This window comes from Chenopodium quinoa, unplaced genomic scaffold (assembly GCF_001683475.1).
Source record: "Chenopodium quinoa cultivar QQ74 unplaced genomic scaffold, ASM168347v1, whole genome shotgun sequence".
NCBI lineage: Eukaryota > Viridiplantae > Streptophyta > Magnoliopsida > Caryophyllales > Amaranthaceae > Chenopodium > Chenopodium quinoa.
In genome coordinates this window covers 4,586,975-4,610,741 of record NW_018744367.1, presented here as the reverse complement: position 1 = coordinate 4,610,741, position 23,767 = coordinate 4,586,975, and the positions used below count along the sequence as shown (strand labels likewise).

At 39.6% G+C, this 23,767-nt stretch overlaps 1 protein-coding gene and 1 long non-coding RNA gene across 4 annotated transcripts; both read right to left on the bottom strand.

Moving 5' to 3' along the window:
- Positions 1–4,535: 4,535 nt before the first annotated feature.
- LOC110696582 lies at positions 4,536–8,471 on the bottom strand. 3 transcript variants are annotated; one of them, XR_002506335.1, is made up of 6 exons: positions 7,872–8,471; positions 7,484–7,723; positions 6,197–6,414; positions 5,855–5,947; positions 5,527–5,625; positions 4,536–4,982 (listed from the first exon to the last, which is right to left on the bottom strand). It is a non-coding gene; the product is annotated as an uncharacterized LOC110696582 (long non-coding RNA). The 3 variants fall into 3 exon arrangements; XR_002506337.1 differs by having other exon boundaries at positions 4,537–4,982; positions 6,197–6,367; XR_002506336.1 differs by having other exon boundaries at positions 4,538–4,982; positions 6,197–6,363.
- A 584-nt stretch (positions 8,472–9,055) lies between these two features.
- Positions 9,056–10,900, bottom strand: LOC110696694. Its single transcript, XM_021874046.1, has 3 exons — positions 10,451–10,900; positions 9,970–10,140; positions 9,056–9,799 (listed from the first exon to the last, which is right to left on the bottom strand). Exons 1-3 carry the CDS (start codon positions 10,898–10,900, stop codon positions 9,056–9,058), a joined length of 1,365 nt encoding a protein of 454 aa, XP_021729738.1.
- Between the last annotated feature and the right edge of the window lie 12,867 nt (positions 10,901–23,767).

The window sequence follows — 23,767 nt, the reverse complement described above, 5'->3', positions numbered from 1 at the left end:
TAGAATTGTCTTTTATTGCAAAGAAAATTAACTAATGTCACATGATAAATCAATAGAAGTAGAATTGAATCATGAATTTTATGCACAAATACTATTATAATTAATTAATGAACTAAAAACATAGCCAGATTCAATCCACCATTACATCAATGTTAAATGTGTTTTTTTTTTTTTTTAAAAAAAATAACCAATAAAGTCTTATGATTATGAGAAGTTATTGGCTGTGTGAGACTTGCCTCATGATTTCATGAGACCAACACAAAATAAGAAAAAGTTCAAACTTTAAAAGTGCTAAATTAATTATAATGATATCATCCAACTAATTACTGATATCATCCAACAAATAACTATGGAATTCAACCAATTAATCACATCATCCTAGACAAAAAAGATATCATCCAAGTAATTACCCATATCATCCTAGTAATTACTGATATTGTCCAAACAATTAATCATATCATACAAGTAGTTACTGATATCATCCAAGTAGTTATAAATATTATCTAAACAATTAATAACATGTCATCCAACCAATATAATTAATCATATCATCCAGGCTAGACACTTAAAATGTATTGTGTTTCTTAAAGTGAGAGATTCCATAAGAATTTTTGCAATACTGCTAAACTATTGAATACTTATTAGCTTTAGCTTTAAATTTAGATTTATAATCTATTATATGGGTTATCATGTTTTTTTGTTATTCAATTTAACTGTCAATTATTATTTCTTACAGTGGCGGAGCTCGCATTAACTATAAATGGGTTCAAATGAACTTCATTCGCATGCAAATATTAGATATAAGATTAGTAAATAAAGCATGGCATATTATTTGAAAAATTATATGAAAATTATGTGAAAATTAATAGATTATTCAAAATTGCACATTATGTTTCTCATATTAAATAATTTAATTTAATGTTAAATCATTATTTTATTATCTTTACATGTTTATAACAAATTTTTTTAAAATTAAGTGAGGTTAATTGACCCATTGTTTTGAATTTAGTTCCGTCACTGACTCCGATCTTGAACTTGTTTGTAATTAGAACAACATGCTTTCTATGATTTATAATGCATATTTTGTTGAAAAATACCCATAAAATACACATTTTTAAATTAGAAAAGGGTTTTTCTAAGCTATGCCCTCGAGGTTATTGAGTTTCTAAGGTGTGCTCATACTTTTTCAAAATTAAAAGTCGTGCCCTCCAACTTAAGGTGTAATCAACCGTACCCTTTGACGTTAACACGACGCTAGTAATTGTATAAAAATGGTAAGTAATAAGAAGCAAATGAGAAAAAAGAAGAAAAAATACACCAAGAGCTTGACATATCAATGGTTGCTTTTAGAAGAAAGAAGAAAAAAATATATGAGGAAATGTGGAAAAATACTTAATGTTAATGTAACACCCTAGAAATTCCTTTCCTTTAAAATACCTGTTTTTCCCTTTTTGAAATAGGAAATTCTAAGACAATACCATCATCGTGATAATGGCTAAGGCAATTATCAAAGACACACAACATAAGACTCATTTCAAAAACCCTTTTTAAAACATAAAACTAACTTCAAAGTCAAACCAAACGAAAGTAAATCAAACCAAAGTCAAACAAAGTCAATCTAAAATTTGGAACCATTGTAGGCCCTTTCAAAATCCAAACCAAATAATTAAAATCATTGTGTTAGTCCCACAAGCAAATAAATAATATTCAAAGCAAATAAACACATATCCTCACCGAAACTAAACAAGATTCGCTCTTCACTCATGCCCCAACATGAATATGCCGCATCACCTGAAAACTTCTCTTTACTTTATTTCCACTACTCGCCATTAGAAATGGGTCGTCGTAGGGCCAAGATAAAGACAAGGCCAAACAAACATACAAGCACACAATCAACAATGCTGAGTACATAAGCGTAAACGAAACACACTAACATGCTTACAACCTAGAATCACACAACATACCTTCTTGCCCCTGTTTTCAAGCATACAACATACGACTCATACAACAGACAATTTATTTGTTCATTTAATTGATTACGTAACGAACGGGTTTCCAACCAAATTCCTGCCCCAAATAAATTGAGTTAAACTACTCCGAGAGCTAACCGAGTAGGCATAAGTGTCAGTTGTGAGTGATAGACGTCCTACGCATGATAAAATAAAAGGAAAATACAGTGTCCAATACTCCCAATAGAAGTTATGGTCAAATATAAAGTCACATAACTGCCCTCATATGTTTATACTCAAGGTATATACGTTCCGAGAGTTTTGGTGCGTAACCTCTTTCACTTTATGTTAGTAACATTTTAGACTTGGTGATGACTCTCAATCCACAACACAACCAATCAATACAATTCATTCAAGTAATCAAACATTCCAATTTAATTCTTGAATAATTAGTGATCACAAATAATTTAATGTTGAACCCTTTTTAAACTATCTAGGTGTTAAAACACCTTAAGCGCATAATGCACCGCAAATCCTATCCCTCGGTGTTTAGAACACCTTATATGTACGTAGGCATCAATCCCTCGGTGTTTAGAACACCTTATATGTACGCAGGCATCACAATATAATTTATCACCGTGTACTAAGACACTTAATTGCTCAATTCCCATGCTTATAGCATCAATTAAAATTATATGAACCATAATAATTTTTTTATATATATATTTCAAACCAACTTAAACATGCCTTCAATCATGCCAATAATACGCGTACGTACCTCGAATATGATCTCAAAATCGCCATGACTACACAAAATCACTCACTTGGAAGTCTCCTACCACCCACAAACATCAAAGGACATTATTACCTATTCTTATTAAATTTCCAGCAATATAAACACATTTTAAAACACTTTTAAACCTTCTAAAATATGCTGAAAATTATTTAGAACCACTTAGTTTTATCCTCAATTAATGAGTATTAAAATCCTTTCAAGAAAACCTTAATTTAGCCTCAATATAAAAATTCCAGCAATATAAAAACTTCAAAACTTGTTTTAATTTGATTTAAAAACATCAATTTCAATATTACAAATTAAACCAACCACAATTATTTCCCTTCCATAAACATCAATTTAGAAACCTGGGGTTTAATCAATTTGGGGCTTTTTCATATAAAATCAAATATGAAAATTATATATATTGAACACTATCAAAATCATCATAATTTCATCACAAACATTCAAAATCATAATTAATCAAAGCTTAATTAAAATCAAGGCAAGAATCTTTTTTTTTTTAAACAAACTGGACATGCACACACGAGGGGGGGGGATAACGGGCTGCTGTCGGCTGTGGTGGTGGAAGTCGGCCACCGTGCCTGTGGTGTCGTGAGGGAGAGGGGACAAATTAAGAGAGAGAGAAAATAAGAGGAGAGAGAGAGAGTTTACTTTTGGGTATTCTCCACCTTGGGCAAAGTCTAGATTTGTTCTTAGGTGGATATTTATACTCCCTCTCAAAACCCTCCTACCTTAAATTCCCCTTTTTACCCTAATGATTTCCACTTCCACTCAAAGTAGTCATTTGACTTAATTGAAGTTCCTTTGACTTTATAATTCTTTTATAAATTAAATATGCCCCAAAATTTCTAAATATAAAAATAAAATATTTCCTAAATCATTTTAATAATTAATAAAGGGGTTTTTAATTTAAATACACCTTTTAGAATATTAAAATACCATAAATAATTCATTTTCAATTATTAAAATACGTTATAAAATAATGCTTTAATTTATAAATCGTATAAATATACGGGGTATATACCTTCTCAGTTGGGACACATGAAAAACATCGTGGACCTTACTCAACTCCATAAGTAAGGCCAATCTATAGGCTACTTTGCCTATTCTTTATAGTATCTCATATGGACCAATATACTTTGGGGTAAGTTTCTCTTTCTTTCCAATTCTCATAACACCTTTCATTGGCGACACTTTCAACAACACCTTGTCACCAACTTCAAACTCTTCTTCTCTACGCTTCAAATCCGCGTAGCTCTTTTGACGGTCATGTGCTTCCTGAATCTTAGCTTGAATCTCTTCACTTGCCTGACTGTATCTTCAATCATTTAAGGCCCTAAAATCATTGTTTCAGTTATGTCGTTCTAACACACAGGGCTACGACACTTCCTTTCATACAATGCCTCAAATGGTGCCATACCAATACACTACAACAAAACAAAGCAAAGGTAACAATGGAAAACCTTTTCCTAATATTAAAAAAGTGTTGCCTTGTAGCTAAGACAACACATATGAGGCGTAGTTTATGCCCCCGTTGTCTATTCATAAGGCAACATTTTTTAGTTCAAAGGCAACATTTTTAAAAGGCAAGGTATGATGATACCTAAGGCAACAATTTTACAAAGGAAACAAATTAAAAGTGTTGCCACCTTAGGAGACAATTTAAAATTGTAACCTTATGTCATAATATACAACCACCTTTTCACTTGTTGTAATTGTTAATAATAATAAAAAAGTGATGCCAAATATCTTAAAAGCAACACCTTAAAAGCGATTATATGTAAAATTATAAATTGAATGAATAAAGATGAATCAACATGTGAACTCAACAATAGACAATAATCAATCTAATAGGAAACATGACATCAATATAGAAGAAAATTGATTTTATACAAAAAAAATTCATGTGTACTCATCAAAATCCAAACAACAAAATCCAATAGAATTTCACTATTGGTTAACCGGTGCCCTTAATGCCCCAAAAAAATAAAATTTTACGAAACCTAGTTCGCCGCGCCCGTGGGTCAAACTGTCGCGCCTGTCCAGGAACTCGAGGGAGAATTAAAACCCTGTCCGCGCCATCTCCTCTCGTTGCCGCACCCGCGGGTCCTTGGAGAGGGCTTTCCCTAAGCGTGGGCTGCACTTTAAGCCTTTGAGACCTAAATTTCGAGGATGACACCAAGATGCCACACTATGGCAAGATATCTTTGGAACTGGTTTTATCCCCGCATCTCCTGCAGAAAAGGAAGAAAAAAGCTAAGACATCATGTAATAGAGTAAATCTAGGGCACCGTCCATTAAAGAAAATGCTAACTCTCATCTATATTTTCCTTGCATTCTAAAAATAAGAGCTCCAATGTAAGTGTCAGGATTTACAAACAACTACAACAACTTTTATTTTGAAGCAACTATTCTGTTCAGAATACCTTAAATGACTTAACCAGCAATCTCAGAAAAGAAAACAGTAAGCTACGGAGAACACAAGACTCCAGCATTCCCAACCTACTTTGAATTAGACTGTATCCCATATAGCCATTATTTTATCTGCACCAATTGTAATAAGCTGTGGAGCACTGAGCACCACTAGACACTCTTGATAATTCTACAACAACTCCACCATCGTGTGCCTTAGCACAAAACAATAACAAGTTCAGTAATTACACAATTATATACGAGATGAAACTTTTTAATTGTAGATGACAAATAGAAGATAAAAAAGATCTGGTAATTAAATTGCCATTTACAAACAGGTTAGCTGAAAGAGAACAGAACAACTACCTTTAGGATAAGGTTGGGTACAAGATCTCGTGAATCATGACCAAGCTCAGCACTCCAAAGTATTAGTAAACCATCACTTCCACCAGAGACCAGCAATGCCTACAATCATGTAAAATAGTGGTGGAATCACGCAACAATATTGGCAAGGTAGATCCCAACAGCACAAAGTCAGCCTAGTAAGACAGATTATCCATAGCAAATCAAAGGACTCCATTTTCATCATCGGAATGATCACTAAACTTTGGGTAAATTTGAATAAAAAAAACAGACAAACAAACATGGTATTGATTTTACACAGTGTGATAAGATAGCATTATAGGCATTTTACCTCAAGAAGCATCCGGTATCAAGCAGTAGCAAATGGGGACAACTTTGCATGCTTACCAAAACCTTTAACACCATGTGCTACAAGTTTAATTTCCTGGACAAATGACAAAATTGACATTTGATAAAATTAAACATCAAGACTTCACAAAGGAGTTTGTGAACAAGCATCAACAATTAATAAAGGAAAAACAGAAGCCCACAAGAGGACAAGAATCACTCAATTGACAAACTGCCATCTTTAATTTAACTACCTAAGTTTAGTAACAAGCTGCTACACTCAATGGATTAAGTTACATGGATTAAGTTACCAACAAATACAGAAAGCAAGAGGTATGAAAGCTACCTGGCCCACTCCTAGATAAAGTGATATCAGGATACTTAGGATGAATTGGATTTTCTGATAATTCAAGTAGCCCATCCTAGCTTGACTTGAAATTAGTAGAAGTTTTAGGTGCCGTAGTTGAACTTGAACTCGGGTTGCCTCCGAAAAAGCGCTTCTTTATGAGGTCCCTATCTTGACCATGAGAAATTATCATCAAAGGGGTGGCTTATAATTAAATCCTATCAACAAAATTCAAGACTCGTGAATCCAGAGTATATAGTATCACCAATACTCTACTTACATAGTTACATCAAAGTTATACGATCTTGATCCAAAGTCTAAGAACTCAGGAAATGCCAATAAACTACACTACCTATATGATCCCTCTCTTACAGTCCCAAGTAAAAGCACCGATTCAACTCACAATAAGTGTTTAATATCCGGGTATTATACCATCATAACTCAATTGTACCTATGAAACTGCGAATAGCTCATCAAGAGAATTAATAGAATATGTACAAGGAACAACTACTAGATCTCAGATTCAACAAATCAGTTGTCTCTAATAAACTTAAGAAACTTGTGATACTATATACTCACCACCGAAACAACCCAACAACAACGAAACCACCACCGCAACCACCACACCCACCACCGCACCCACGATACCACCACCACACCCAAGAACCCACCACCACTAGCACCGACCACCATCACCATAATCACAAAAAAAAAAAAAAAAAAAATCAGAAATCCTATCATCTCACATTCTCACCATTAAATTCAATCAAAATTTCAATTAAAAATAATGCATAATGCCTCACTCTTACGGGAATGTCCCTTAATACTTGAAGTTGATATTCACCAATCACCACTATTTCCCTTTGCAATATTATCCATTGCCACATTCCTCTCACATGATAGCTACAGAGCTAATTTGACCGGCCAATTAAATCAATTTCAAAGCACCATTTTCATTAAAGAAAACCAATTAATACAAAGTATCTGTACTAGTAACATTACCACCTAATACGTTTCGGATTTGATATCAGACTCTAAAAATTAAGCTAGTTGTCGATAGTTAGTGGAACAAGTATTACGAAGATAACATATTTCCATCTAAACCATACTAAAGTAACCATACTAGTAACACTACAACCATCTAACCTAATCGGCATAATCTCTTAATGCAGCCACAAATCTGTAGTATATTTAATTTCTCTAAAGCATTAGTAACTCTAACTATGTTTTTGTATTGTTCATCTTCCAAAACAATTTAATAATTACAAAGGATACATTGAATTATACCTTATTTAACTTCTCAATGTATCAGCTCGCTGCGGCACCCATCCTTAGATAGCCTCCCCTACAACGGCGACAAGCCAAGTAGGCCACCCAGCAGCAACCTGCTCTCCTTCTACAGACAATGATTTCGGAATCAGCCCCACCCAACCAGACTTAGAAATTGTCTCCTCTTTCTTTTTCTGACGGTCTTTTGCAACTTTTTCTCTGATTTGTTGAAGCGCTGAGAAATTCCCTTTGATCACACTGAAAATCAAGCCCAAATTTTACAAATTAGGAAATATTTTCTTAAATTAACCACATATTTTGTCAAGCCCTAGAATACCAATAAAGCTAGAGGAGAGAAAAAAACGAGAATTGCAGAAGTAAAAGCTCCAAAAAAACCCTAGAATACCAAGCTAGAGGAGATAGAACAGGAAATGCAAGAGTATTTGTCGCCAGCTGTGGTGGTGTATATGTTGCGGCAGTGCGTCTACACCTCCATCTTTGAGGAGAGAGAGAATGAGGAAGAAGAACGAATCAGGTAACTGAATAGCTATTGTGAAGATCGTAGTAGCAGAAATTCTTCCGCCCTTTTTCTTTCTTTTTAATTTTTCCGCCCTATTATTTTTTTTTCATTTTCCCTCCCTTTTAGAGCTTGTATCCAGATTGTTATATGGATCAGGTCATCGGGACTTGTCAATTCAAAATATCGGGTTAGATTTAGGTCGAATTTTGGGTCATTTGATTCAAATGGTTTTGATTATTTGGGTTAGTAAAAAATATGATAAGTGGGTCAAATTGGGTCAATTTTGGATCGTTTAGGTCGGGCCGAGTCGGGTCCGGGTTCGTTCTCAAAAACTCGAGTTTGAAATCGGGTCGGGTTGGGAATCGGGTCGGGTTGGGAATCGGGTAATTATTTAGTTATAATTTTAACAATCCATTTTCATTTTTTTTTCATCTAAGATTTTTTAATTTATTTTTGTAATTGTCATTAGTTTAATATTTAATAAGATAAAATCCTAAAAATCATAACATAATTTTTTTATTTAATTTAACATCATGAATTATTTAATAATTAGATAACCCAAAAGTAATTAAATTAATTAACACATGAGGTGATTGTTGTTTTTAATGCTCTATAGCAACACTTTTATAGTTGTTGCATAGGAATCTAGTATTGTTATTTTGGTTCAAAGTAACATTTTAAAATCGTTGCCTTAGGTTATCAAGGGTAACAATTTTATTAGTGTTGCAATTTTAGGTGTTGTCTATTCTCATTATTTTTGTAGTGATACTAGTGCGGTAGCTATTGTTGTAAGAAAACTTAATTAAATCCAAGCTATCTTCCCATCCACCTTGGAAATCTATAACACATGCTCTTAACATATCCTCCAAGGTTTGAAATGTTCTCTTAGTTTGCACATTTGTGGCAGGATAAAATGATATACTCATCTTTAGTGTCGTACCAAAGTTTTCTTGAACACTTTTCCAGAACTATGAAAGAAACCTAGAGTCTCTATTAGACACAATATCCTTTGGAACTCCATGTAACCTCACAACGTTTTTTATGTAAGCTTTTGCAAGTTGCTCCATCTTCTAGGTCTCCTTCATTGGTATAAACACTGCGGATTTGGTAAGTTTATCCACTACAACCCAAATGGTATCATTCCCACTCTTCGACTTTGGGAGGCAAGTAACAAAATCCATTGAAATAATATCCCATTTCCATCCCAGAACATCTAATGGTTGCACGGTTCCTTGTGGTCTCTTGTGTTCGATCTTTACTTTCTGACAGGTTAAACACTTCGCCACAAATTCTACAACTTCATTTTTCATCCTAGGCCACCAATACACCTTTTTTAAGTCCTTATACAACTTGTCTCCTCTAGGATGCATTGAATAAGGTGTATTGTGCCCTTCTTCCATCAACTTCCTCTTTATTTCATCGCACTTTTGAGAGACACACCATCTACCTTTGTACCTTAAGCTTCCATCCTCACGAATCTTGAAATCTGTAGCCTGTTTCCGCTCGATTTTCTCACGAATCCTGTCCAACTTAACATCTCCTGCTTGATTCTCTCTTATCTCATCAAATATCGTTGGTTGGATACTCAGATTTGCAAGCATCCCTTCCACCGCCCCTATTTCCACTACTTCTAAGTTCATTTTACTCATTTCCCTGCACAATTCGTCGGCCACTACCAAAGTATTCACTCCATGGCTTGATTTTTGACCTAGAGCATCGACAACTACGTTTGCTTTTCCCTCATGGTACTGGATATCTACTTCGTAGTCCTTGACAAACTCCATCCACCTTATTTGGCGCAAGTTCAAATCTCTCTGAGTGAAAATGTATTTAAACTCTTATGATCCGTGTAAATCCTACACTTCACTCCATACAAGTAATGCCTCCAAATCTTCAATGCAAAGATAATTGCAGCTAACTCCAAGTCATGGGTAGGGTAATTTGCCTCGTGAGGTTTCAAATGTCTCGACGCATACGCAATTACCTTACCATTTTGCATAAGCACGCATTCTAAACCATTTTTGGATGCGTCACTATACATATCATAGACACCATTATTATCTGGTAATGCCAACACTGGTGCAGTAGTCAGCTTTTCCTTCAAGAGTTGGAATGCCTCTTCACACTTCTCATTCCACTCAAACTTATAGTCTTTCTTCATCAAGGAAGTCATAGGCTTAGCAATGTTAGAAATTAAAAGTCCTTCACAAAACACCTATAATATCTTGACAAACCTAAGAAACTCCTGACATCAGACATTGTCTTTGGCGTAGGCCATCCTTTTACTGCTTTAATCTTTACTATATCTACTTCTACTCCATCCTTGGATAAAAAGTGACCCAGAAATGCTACCTTTTCTAACCAAAACTCACACTTGGAAAACTTGCATATAGCTTATTTTCCCTTAAGGTTTGTAAGATTGCCCTCAAATGTTCCACATGTTCCTCCTTATTATTCTAATACACCAGTATATTATCTATGAACACTACGACAAACTTGTCCGTAAATGGATGGAACACCCTGTTCATCAAGTCCATAAAGATTGCTGGAGCATTCGTCAACCCAAATGGCATCACTGTGAACTTGTAATGCCCATACCTTGTCCTAAATGTTGTCTCAGGGATATCTTCATACGCAATTCTCAACTGATGGTATCCTAACCTCAAATCAATCTTAGAAAACACAGATGTGTCCCTCAATTGGTCAAATAATTCATCAATCCTTGGTAATGGGTACTTGTTCTTTATAGTGACTTTATTCAACTCTCTATAGTCAATACACAACCTCATACCCCCATCTTTCTTCTTAACAAACAACATTGGAGCTCCCCAAGGTGATGCACTTGGTCTAATATATCCTTTATTTAGCAAATCCTGCAGTTGATCCTTCAATTCACTCATTTCTGCAGGTGCCATTCGATATGGTGCCTTAGAAATTGGTGCTATTCCTGGGACCAATTATATAATAAAGTCGATTTCTCTCTTAGGTGGCATCCTTGGAATCTCCTCTGGAAACATATCTAGAAATTCATTCACTACTTCTATATTCTCTAACTTAGATGTTTCTTCATAATCCAAATTTCTTACACTACAGAAATACAATGGGTGCCCCCTTCTTGATGTACTTAGCCAACTTCAGCATAGAAATGATCCTTGCACTCTTTGGTTCCCCATGTCTCCAATGAGTTACCAATTCACCCTCAGATGTGCTTAACTATAACTTTTGTGATCGACAACGAATCTCTGCGTTATACTTGCTTAACTAATCCATTCCCAAGATGATATCAAAATCACTCAACTTAAACTCAATGAGATTAGATAAGAACTCCTTCACTTTTATATATAATAGCACATCCTTAAGGATTTTGGTAAATTGCACTACCCCTCCCGTAGGAATAACTATAGGTACATCTATAACATCTATGGTTTTCAAGCAATGCAATAGCTTTGGAACAATGACTTTAGAAATAAAAGAAAAAGCTGCATCAGAATCAAACAAAACTTTAACAGGAACAAAGTTAATAGAGAAAGTACGAGTAATCACATCCCTTGCTGCATTAGCTTCATACCTACTCATCACATTCAATTTTCCTAGAGCTCCTCCCTTCACTTGGTTATTCCCATTGTTGTTGTTGTTTACCCTATTCTGCTGTGGCCCTTTGTTTCCTACATAGCTATTGTTCCCTTGGAAGTTTCTTGGTGGATTCCTTCCTTTGTTGTTTCCTTGCTTGTTTTGGTTAGGATCCTTAGAGAAACACTCATATTCCCTATGGACTAACTTGTTGCAAACACGACATGTGACCAAATTACCCTCACAGTCTCTACCAGGGTGATCATTCCTACACCTCTTATAATAGTAATGTCTTGGTGCTTTGCTATTTCCCTGGTTAAAGTTCTTAGCTCCTCTATTAAAGTTTCGTCCACCCTAACGGTTGTTGTTGTTGAAATTACTGTTGTGAGTGAACTTTTGCTTCTTAAAATTATTCTGGTTACCCTAATGGTTCCCTGAACTTTGTCCCATATCTTTTCTCTGTTCCTTCCCTTTTATTTTAGCCAATTCCTTCTTTTTCTTCCACTCTAAAGTGTAGAGGTGTGCATCCCTTCCATAGACCTAATCCAAAGTATCAAACACCTGTCCACATAGCTTAAGTTGAAGATCAGTGGTCAATCCACTCTTAAACTTCCTAGCTTTTGCCTTTTTGTAGCAACAAATTCCTTAGCAAACCTTGACAACTCAATGAACTTCGTGTAATACTCAGTCACTGACATTTCCCCCATTGCTAAGTTAGAGAACTCTTTAGCTATTTGTTTCTGTAGAAAACTGGGGTAAAACTTATCCCTAACCTTCTCCTGAAACATAGTCCAATTAAAACCCGGCAGTTCCTTAATAGTTGCTTCATTTTCCTGCCACCAAAGATCATCCTCTCCCCGCAAATAGTAAGTAGCACAACTAACTTTCGAGGCTTCTAGGCATCCTACTTCCCCGAACAACTTTTCAAACTCTCTTAACCAATTCTCTAACACAGTAGGGTCAGGTTTCCCTTGGTGAGTTGGTGGTTTGCTTTGAGTAACCTTCTTGAATAGCTCACCCTGAGCATCACCATTAGCAGTTGAGTTTCTTGCCAATTGTTGAGCTACTGTAGCTAGTTGCCTCACCACTTCACCCAACTCATTCCCTCCATTGTTATTATCTCCACTACCTACTGCCATCTTACGTCTCCTGAATTAAAACAAGGGACCGCTTGTTAATTAAGGTCATGGTTAGCCCTCAAATTAAACACCCATCCTATTAACTTGCACCAGCATACATACACATTTAATTTAAACTACCAATTTGAGGTTGCAAAAATCACAACTCTCAATTTGTAGCTTCGTCAACACATTTTTTTATTGCTAATCAACCATTCATTTAATAAAGCATAGCAATAAAAATAAAATAATTCCCATGATTCCCAGAGTTTGAAATGGAAGATTTGGGTAATTGAGTAAGAATTGGATAAGTGGAGTGGTATGCTAAGAAATGAATTATTTGGCAACTAAATGGATTATTTGGCAAAGAAATGAATTATAAATTTTATTAATGGATAAAGAAATGACTGGAAATGAAATGAGTTGAATAACCTACGCAAAATCAATAGTTTTATTGGCTCACTATGGCCATGCCACTTATTACTCTACTAGAAACGAAATAACTATAAACTGCATAAATGAAATCTAGAAATCCTATGATGAAATGGAAATACAAAAATCTAATCCTTTCAGACATTATTCGACTTCTTTTTCGATTGTTTGTAGTTTCCAGGATCGAACTCGGGGTCATCGTCATCTTTCATAGGCTCAGGTGTCTCAGGTTCTTGTTTAACTTGAACAAACTCCTCATCCTCCTCATCATAAGAAAAAATGTAAATAATGATTGGTGATGGGGGTGGATTTGGATTAGGAATCTCCATGATGGAACTGTCTACAGAATGGTTGCTGTCTTCCATTAGTTCTCCTTGCTCTTATCCTCCATTTGCTTCTGGTTGGTGACCTTGTGATGGGGAAGTACTCCCAGATTGATGGCTTGAAGAAGGGTAATTATTCCCTGTTTGATTGTCTTGAGTATAATGATTTGGATATGGAATATGTAGGCGCTCACAATGATATTTTTCAACTTGAACAAGATAGGAAATCAAATATCAGTAATTATGTACCACTGTTCGTAGTAATCTCTATATTTGGAGTAGTTGGGAATGTCCCAGGCATATAGAAATCAAGCAAATTTTATTTTTACAGCAAAAATGGGGGTTCATCAGGAAGACAATGCACAATTAGAGCTGAAATACGATCAGGGGGATCCCATTGTTTATCCCCAAGGACATTACTCAGGTAGGAACAATAAAAACAGACTTTCTTGACATAGTTCAAGGGGTGTTCATAATCTTTCTTAATTAGTGTTATAATTTGCCAGTGTTTATTAGGAATAATCGGCATCCTGTAAAGGTAAAGGTTTAGCAAATAATTCCCTTTCCAAGAGAAAAATAATACAATACAGTTCTTGCATGTACTTAAGTTTAATGTTCAATCCTACAATTTTATTTAATTCTAACCACATAAAAACATGCTTCACACATTATTCACTTCACATGATCAAACATCACAACCTAAATAATTAATGGGAAAAATTGTTAGGAACTACTCGCTTAACAGGTCGATTTGTGAATAACTACCTGCTAAAAAGTTTTATAAAAAAAACTACCCCCAAATTTAAAAATTTTGGATAGCACTACCCATTTTCATTTTTCGACAACTAATTCTGGCAAGTGGAGCCCATTTATTTTTCCTCAAAAAAACATCATCACCCTTGTATATATAAACTAACTCTCCTCTTCTTTGCAAAAACTCAATCCAAAAAACCAAATTTTTGTGAAAACCAAATCGTTTTTCCTTCTTTAATTGGCGATTTTCACAAAGATTTGGATGTTTGGATTGAGTTTTTGTAAGGAAGAGTAAGGTTAGTTAATATATACGAGGGTCATGATGATTTTATGGAGGAAAAATAACGAATGGACCCCACTCGCCGGAATTAGTTGCCGGAAAATGAAAAAGGATAGTGCTACCTTAACGTTTTAAATTTGGGGGGTAGTTTTTTTTATAAAACTTTTTAGCGAGTAGTCGTTCACAAATTGACTAGTTAGGCAAGTAGTTCCTCACAAATTTTCCTAATTAATGCATACGAAAACATGGATAATTCTAACTTATATGCCCAAATTCTTTCCTACCCAAGCTCACAACATGCTTTAAAGCGTTTAACACATAATTCATACCTTAATCCTTCGCTTTCCTACAAAACAAACAAACTAAAAATATTTTTGAACTCCCCTTTTTATTCAAAATTTTCGAAAATAACTACTAAAATGGAGCAAAAAATTTTGCCCCAATAGTGTTTCGGGGGTTTTTGGAGTCCCTCAGGAGAGTTACAATTCTGGGAATGCACACCTAACGTCTGTACCTGCAAAACCACAAAACTCCGGTTGGGTGGAGTTCCGCCTCCGACGATCAAGTTAGTATGGTTCCGGATGGGTTAAAGTGCGGAAAGTAAATGGGTTTTTCTCCCTAATTTAGAGAGATTTCGCAATTAATATTGCTCGGTTTTTTGTATATATATTTATGGATGTGCAATAAATGAGGAGTTTCCTCTATTTATAGCAGATGAAGATCTGCTCCCCCATTAGGGTTACAATGCCACATGTCAGCACCCGATTGGATCCCATTGGGCCTTTGAAGGGCTGCCACGTGTCAGTGCGGTATAGGGCCACGTGGCATAGGGGGGGGGGTTTACCCCAAACATTTTCCCCTCACAGGTGTGACGTGGCTTGCCACGTGGCGCCTGTGACACGTGTCACATTCTGGGAAGGTGACGATTCTTCTCCTTCCCTCCATTTTTTTTTGAATTCGAATTTCGAATTTGAATTTGAGGGGGAGGTGACGGTTCGCCTTCTGCCCCCCCTTCTATAAATGGGAGGCTTCCTCCTCTCATTCCATACTTTACGAATTTTTACAAAAATTTCCTTAGAGAGAAAAAGCTCTAACACCAGCTGCTCTTGCGTTCAACCAGCTACTTTGATTTAAACACGCCCGGATACCGGTTGAGCATTTCTTTAATCCTCTCTAAGGTACCATCTGACTCAGTCTTTCTTCTTGATTGTAATAGCACAACAGCCGGTCTTACACCGTCTGGGGCACTTTTAAGCAATTTATTTCACAAATTGCATTCAATAGACCCACAGTCGGTAATATACCGCCTGGGGCATCTTCAAACAATCGTCTTCAAAAACTGCATTCCATAGACCCACAGGCGGAAATATTCCGTCTGGGGCATCTTCAAACAATTGTCTTCAAAGATTGCATTCAATAGAGCCATAGCCGGAAATATTCCATCCGGGGCATCTTCAAACAATTGTCTTCAAAACTTACATTCAACAGACCCACAGCCGGAAATATTCCGTCTAGGGCATCTTCAAAAAATTGTCTTCAAAGATTGCATTCAATTGACCCACAACCGGAAATATTCCGTCTGGGGCATCTTCAAACAATTTTTTCTTTTTTGATTTGCATTCATAAGACCCTCAGCCGGCCTTGTGCCGTTTGGGGTACTTTTCAGCAATTTTATTCAAATATTTCATCTTATGGACCCTCAGTCGGTCTTATACCGTCTGGGGTATCTTGGAGCAATCTTCACAAAATGCGCCCCATAGACACCGTCTAGGGTATCTTTGAGCAATTTTCAAATAGGCATTCTATAGATACCGTCTGGGGTATCTTTGAGCCATCTTCATAAACTGCTTTCTATCGATACCGCCTGGGGTATCTTTGAGCAATTCTCTTTCAAAATGCATGACCATCTGCTTTCTTTGTAACTTTCTAAACAACCACAGCCAGACCCTTATGTCTGTGGTATCTTTGAGTGGTTTTCGTTGCAGACGTTTGACTGTTTTGTTTTGTATTTCAGCTTTCAAAACATACACAACCGGAATCTTCCGCCTGTGGCATCTGCAAGCCACATTTTGAGATAATGGTCTTCTACAAACTTCTTCAAAACTTCAAGGTACCGTCTCTGCCCTTCGTAACTTTGAGTTTTTCCCGGTTGCATAGGTTAGAGAATAATGGACTCTCCCAACACACACACGGCACGACCTAGGGTAGATGTCAACCGTTCACCGGATACGGCTGAGTCTAGGACAGGGGATGCCGTCTGGGGGTGTTTGGACCACCCTTATTCTGCTAGGAATCCGACCGTCTCTGTTCATGTGCAGGACAGAATGGCTCGGACAAGGAAAACGGCTGTTGACCCCGAGTACAATCAGATAATTCAGCCGGAACTCTGGTTGAGGATGCTCCTTTTGTCCAACCGGGCGTACCTAGCACGCCCGGAGATGAGATATTAGAAGAGCCCGGGAGCTCAGGCGGTGAGGAAACCGTCCAACAGTCCAACTTAACTGAGTCTACAATGATGCCGGATGCCCCTCAACACGATAAGGAGGCCTATAACTAGCCATCAGGAAATAATCCAACAGAGGCGCACATGAGCGCCGGGATGTGGTGACATTAAATGCAATCCTCCCGGCTTTTTTGGAGAAGCGCCCTATAGGGGCCGGATGGGAGGTCGGTGTCTCGCCTGCTGATGCAACCGTCATTTGGGATGACGACCTGGAACACGCCGATAATTATTTCGGCTGCTAGGAGGCGGCATTCAAAACCGGCCTCCGGTTTCCCCTCCACAAAATAATCAAAGCCATTCTAAGGGGTTACGACCTTGGCGTCTGGCAGCTCACACCTAACTCCTAGGTGAATATTTTGGGATATATTGCCGCCTGCGTGATGCAGGACGTGACGCCTAGTTGGGAGGCATTCGCGCACATGCTCTACCTGAGCCGTGCCCCAGGCGGCTAGAATGCGTGGTACACACTGACCACGCATCCGGAGTACATGATGACTTTGGAGAAGCCCTCCAAATGGATTAGCTGGAAGAGCAAGTTTTATTTCGTCTCTTCCCCATCTACGAATGCAAATCACCGGCTGCGCAATTACAACCAAACCCGGCTCTATTGAGAAAGAAATGCGCCCTCCCCAAGATACTGGCTGAGTCTTTGGATGCAATTATGGAGCCGGGGCTTTCAAGAAGACTACGATGCCACTGGATGATGGGACACAAATCATTGTCCCCAAATTCTGGGTCCCTCATCCGGACTGGTTCAAAGACGAGGCGTTCCTTTCCGCCTGCGGTCTTAGCACCTTTTGGGACAAACGTAGGTTTATTGCTTAACTGGCGTATTATGCTGCCTGTATGGTGTTTGAATGCTCTTAACATTTTTCTTTCTATACTATTTTGCAGAGAAAGGACTTGAGATGACTCCTCCAGAAAAAACGCCGGCTAAGTCAGCCGCTGAAATTAGGAAGGAGCAACTTGAGCAGAAAAGGGCCCAACTTGCGGCCAAAGGTGGTGGGGTAAGCACCGGCTGATATTTTACAGTCTGTATGTCTTGCAAACAATCTTAATTCTAACTTGTTGCTTTGCTATCTTTTGCAGACGGGGAGCTAGAAGGTTCCTCGTTCCTTGAGGCAGATGGTGAAGAGACCGGGGGAGGAACTCCCCCCGTTTGCTTCACAGAGGCAGAGGGTCCCAAGCGGCCCCGCGCCAACCTCAGCCGGTAGAACACTGGCTCTGATAGACCCACAACCGCAGGCAAAAGTCTGCAAAGCCTGGGTTTGAGCTCAGGGTCGGCTGAGGCCAGATCTAAGGAGCTTGAGGCTCCCTCTGGCCGGGTGCTTGCTGTCGCATCCGGCTCAAATGCGGTTGGGGGTGGTCTCACCCCTCAGTCTGAAAATGAAGGTACGGATTTCACTTTTGACCCCCCCGGCCGCATGGGCCTGTTCGAGTCAAGTCCCAAGCTTCTCAGTCGGGGGATTCTTCCGGAAGCCGGCTGAATATAGGAGCCGCTTATGTCCAACACTTAATAAATATATCTCATGATGCAGATGTTGCTTCTCGTTGGCCGGATATGCACAATTACGCAAAGAGAATGCTGAGGACCCTCACCCGATCCGAGAAGGATGTGGTACCGGGTTTCCACCAGGTCAACATTGACCGCATTACCTCACTGCTGGCTGAGGTAATATACCGGTTGCGGTACTTTTGTGCAATTATTCTAATTGCTCGTTGTATTATAACTGATCTAAATTCTTTTCCAGCTGACTTTGCAGGTAATGTTGAGAGTTGAAGGGTTAAAAACCCCCTTGCGGAAGAATTAAGAGGAGGTAAGGGATGACCAAAGACGGGTAGCCGAATTACTTGATGTATGTAAATATAACTCCCTAATGCTTGAAATCTAAAATAAAGCCCGGGAGATGAAACAGGAGGAACTCATCCGGGAGTTTATGGCTGCTACTGATACAGCCAACCAAAATGCCGCCGACTGGAAACTTCAAGTTGACAAACTCAAGGCTGACGTCAAGGCCTTAGGGGAGGCTGACAAGGAGAACGCTGGGCTGAAAAACGAGGTCACCCAGCTGAAGGACGAGCTAGTTAAGACCAAGAAGGAGCATCTTGACCAGCTGTCGGTTAAACGGAACCGGTTGGTCACCGAGAATGAGCGCGACTGCGAAGCGCGCATGAAGATGGCATGGTCCATGATCCACCCGGACACCGACTATGCTTTCTTTGACTTGAGGTACAAATACGCAACAGAGGTATTTGATGCTCAAGTTCTCGGGATTCAGCAGCTGACGCCCTTCGAGGAGTGGGCCGGCATGGGGGATGAGCAGGCGGAAGAAGAGGTGCCGGGTGGGGCCGGAGAAGCCCAACCCCAGCAGACCCAAGATGCCCCTATTGCCGGTCAGGACCAGCAGCTGGAACAACAGCAGCAGCAGCAGTAGCTCAATTATTTTTCAACTCCTACTTTTATTAGGCCTGCGAGCCGTGTAATTTTGTATCACTTTCTCCTACTTTGCCACTAGTTGTTTCAATATTCTGCAATTTTTGCCTTGAATGAAATTTTTGTTGCAATTAGAATTGATATATGCCGGATGCATTAGCCCTGTCTGCCCCTAGATGGTTGTTTGCTTACTAGTTACCAACTTGAAGCAAGCAGCCGTCCATAAGCATCCGGATGAATGAATAGGCGGTCCTTGACTGTTTTAAAACAGAATTGAACCCAAGTTGAATCTGCCAGCTGTGCCGGTTAAATTAAATTTAGAATACATGCTTAACCGGCTGAGGATTACCCCTTGGGTATATAACAATGTCGTTGGTTGGCATGCAGGCGGCCTGTGGCTGGACGTATGCATTTTAAACAATTGCAGATTTGATTGACAAGGTTTTGACCTTGATAATGGAAATGGTACCCGGCTGTATTGCTTTTTGGCAAAAGCCAGCTGAAGAACAAGATTTAATTCACCGCCTGTATTGCGTTGGGGTAATAATCGAGTTTCCCTTGATTTTAACAAGGTTTTGACCTTGTTTATGGAAGCTGGAGCCAACTGTAGTGCTCTTTGGCAAAAGCTGGCTGCAAATCAAGATTTAATTCACCGCCTGTATTACCTTAGGGCAATAATCGAGTGTATCTTGATTTCAATGGGTCATTCAAACGACCATGGGTTATCTTTAACCTGACCGGTTAAAGCCGTTTGAGTCTATGGCCTGTAGAACAATGTACCACCCGGAAGGGAGATGTTCTCTTTGACGAATTCACCCAAATGGGCGTCGCCGGATGCCTGCTCAGGGTTAGAGCAGGCGGTTTAAAATATGTTGGCCTTTAGCCTTTTGAATAACTAAGTTAGGTACTTAGCCTTCTCATTTTGAGCAAACGGGTGCCCGGATGTGCATTACACAAGTGGGACTTGGAAGGTGCCCGGTTGTGCATTGCACATGGGACTTCATACAAGAAACAATTGAAATAAAGTACTCTTTCATTAATATACTCTATTTACAAAATATTTACAAATCCTTAGAAGTAGTACTTTTTCAAGTTGTCTACATTCCAGGTTCTAACTAGTGATAGGTGCCGCCTCTAACTTCTTAAAAAATCCGGTAGGGGCCCTCCCAATTAGGGGTTAGCTTCCCTTGCTCATTTGCCCTACCGGTTGCCTCCATTTTCCGTAGCACAAAGTCCCCCACTTTGAGGGGCCGTTTGTGTACTCTTTTGTTGTAGGCCCTCGTCATTCTCAGACGGTATATCTTATGACGCAAGGCAGCGTTGCCCCTGCGTTTCGGGAGTGAATCCAATGCTACACGCATGGCCTCCCAATTAGCCTCCTCATCATAGAGCATGACTAGGAGCGTTGGCTCATAAAGTTCAATTGACAGGACGACTTCAGTGCCGTATGTCATGAGAAACGGGGTTTTAACGGTTGCCCCTTTTTCAGTTGTTCTGATGGCCCAAAGGACGTGAGGTAACTTATCCGCCCAAAGATTGCAGCTCTTTGAATCTTCTTTTTTATGCCGTCTGAGATGAGCTTGTTGAAGGCTTCAACTTGATCGTTTGCTTGGGGCGGCCAACGGATGCAAAACAATGCGAGATCCCTTAATCTCCCAACCAACTCTTGAGGGTAGGCGTTTCAAACTGAGGACCGTTGTCAAAGACCATAGACATAGGAACCCCAAACTAGGTGATGATGTTTCTCCAAATGAAGGAGATGACATCCTTTGTCTTAATGCCCTTGACCGCCTCTGCCTCAACCCAACTGGTGAAGTAATCTACAGCCACTAGAATGTATCTTCTTCCGCCTGATGCAGGCGTATAAGGACCCAAGATGTCCATGCCCCATTTTGCAAATGGAACCGAGCTGTAGATGGCCGTTAAATCTGTTGCCGGACGGTGTATCAGCCGGCCAAACCTCTGGCACTTGTCACATTTCTTCACCAATTCCATGGCGTCTGCCTCAAGGGTGGGCCAAAATTAGCCTTGCCGCCTGGCCTTCTTTGCTAGAGTTCTGCCGCCTATATGTGAAGCACAAAGCCCGCGTGTAGATCCTCTAGCACCTCTTTTCCCCTTTCAGGGATAACACACTTCAGCAACGGCTGGAGGTAACCCTTTCTGAAGAGCTATCCTTGTACATTTCGAAGCTCAAAGCTCGCTTTTTCAATGCTGTTGCCTCTAAAGGGGCATCCGGCAGAGTGCCGTCCACCAAATAATCCCGGATGGGGTCCATCCAGGTAGAGCTTCGGTCAAGAACTCTAATGGGATCATGTTCAATGCTTCTTTTTTCCATGACCTCCCAAAAGACTGACCTAGGCGTATCACAAGTGGCGGATGAGGCCAGTTTGGACAATGCATCCGCCTGATTGTTCTCTGACCGGGGCACCTGACTTAGATAAAATTCATCAAGTGTCCCAGCCTCATCTTTGACTGCCTGCAGATATTTGATAATCGCCGGATGGGTGGCCTCATAGTCACCATTGAATAGGCTAACAATCAATTGAGAATCTGAGCAGGCGTCAACTTTCCTTGCCCATGCCGCCTTACACATGTGTATACCGGCTAGAAGGGCCTCGTACTCCGCCTCATTATTGGAGGCTTGGAACTTGAACTGTAGTGCGTATTTATATTTGTCCCCTTCCGGAGATATGCAAATTACGCCTGCACCACAGTCGTTCATAGTAGAGCTCCCGTTTACATATAACTTCCAAACCTGATCAACATTTTCCGGCTGTGAAGGTCTTGTCATTTCAACAATGAAGTTGGCGAACACCTGACCCTTCACTGCTTTTCTAGGCTCGAAAGAAATTTCCAGACTTTGCAACTCAATAGCCCACTTGAGCATTCTGTCGGATGACTCTAGGTTTGTTATTGGCCTCTTAAGGGGTTGGTCTGTGTAGACCACCACCAGGTGTGCCAAGAATTATGGTTTTAGCTTCTTGACTGCCATGAAAAGAGCGAGGCCGAATTTTTAATCAATGGGTACCGCAGCTCAGCATTCCGGAGAACGTGGCTAATGAAATATACCGGGAGCTGAATGTCGTCTTTCTCAGCACGACAGTGAGGGCATGATCTGAGACGGCCAAATACATGTAGAGAACCTCCCCTGCTAGAGGGCTGACCAGCCGTGGAAAAGAGTGGAGGTGCTCCTTCAACTTCTGGAATGCCGCCTCAACATTCTCCCCCCATTCAAATCTAGTCTTCTTCTTGATTGCCTGGAAGAAGTAAAGGCACTTGTCACCTGACCGGCTGAGAAATCTCCCCAATGCCACCAGAGAACCGGTGAGTTTTTGGACTTCTCTGAGAGTGCCGGGTGACTTCATGTTAATTACCGCCTGCACTTTGTCCGGATTGGCCTCTATCCCCCTTTGATCAATTAAGAATCCGAGAAACTTCCCAGACTCAACACCAAAGACGCAGTTTTTGGGATTAAGCATGACCTTATGCCGCCTGAGGGTGGTAAAGGTTTCTTGGACGTCAGCAAGGTGACCCGTCTGAAGCTTGGATTTGACTATCATGTCATCAATGTACGCCTCTACATTCCTCCCAATTTGATTAATGAAGACCGTGTTAATCATCCGTTGGAAGGTACAGGCGCATTCTTCAACCCAAACGGCATCACCGTATAACTGAACAACCCTTGATCAGTGACGAATGTCGTCTTCTCTTGATCTTTTTACCATAAGGGTATCTGATGGAAGCCTGAGTAGGCATCCATGAATCTCATCAAAGCATGACCGGCTGTGGAGTCGACTATACTATCGATATTTGGAAGTGGATAGCTATCCTTCGGACATGCCTTGTTTAGATCTGTGTAATCAACACACATCCGCCAAGTCCCATTCGGCTTTTTGACAAGGAGGACATTGGCTACCCAATCTGGGTAGTGGCATTACCGAATGAACCCGGCATCCAGTAGCTTCTTAACCTCGGCGTCTACCGCCTGAGATCTCTCCTCGTTATGGTTTCTTTTCTTTTGCCTAACCGACTTCTTTTTTGGATCCACGGCAAGTTTGTGGACAGCAAGATCCGAGCTGACGCCTGACATCTCTTCCACTTCAAAGGCAAAGATGTCTTTGAATTTTTTTAGGAGGTGGTGCAAGTCTGCACCCAACTTTGCAAAAGCAACCGTCCCCACTTTTACGGTCCTTTCCAGATGGATGTCATCTAGAATAATATCAATAGTATCACCAGCCGGCTAAGGATGGTGATCCTCTGATCGCTCCCCGATCAGTGATTGCTATTGCTTCTTTTTTTTTGCGGCCACCAGATGATCCGCCTTTCTCTTTTTGCCGGAATCTTTGGGAGTAGGCGCGACTTCCTTGTC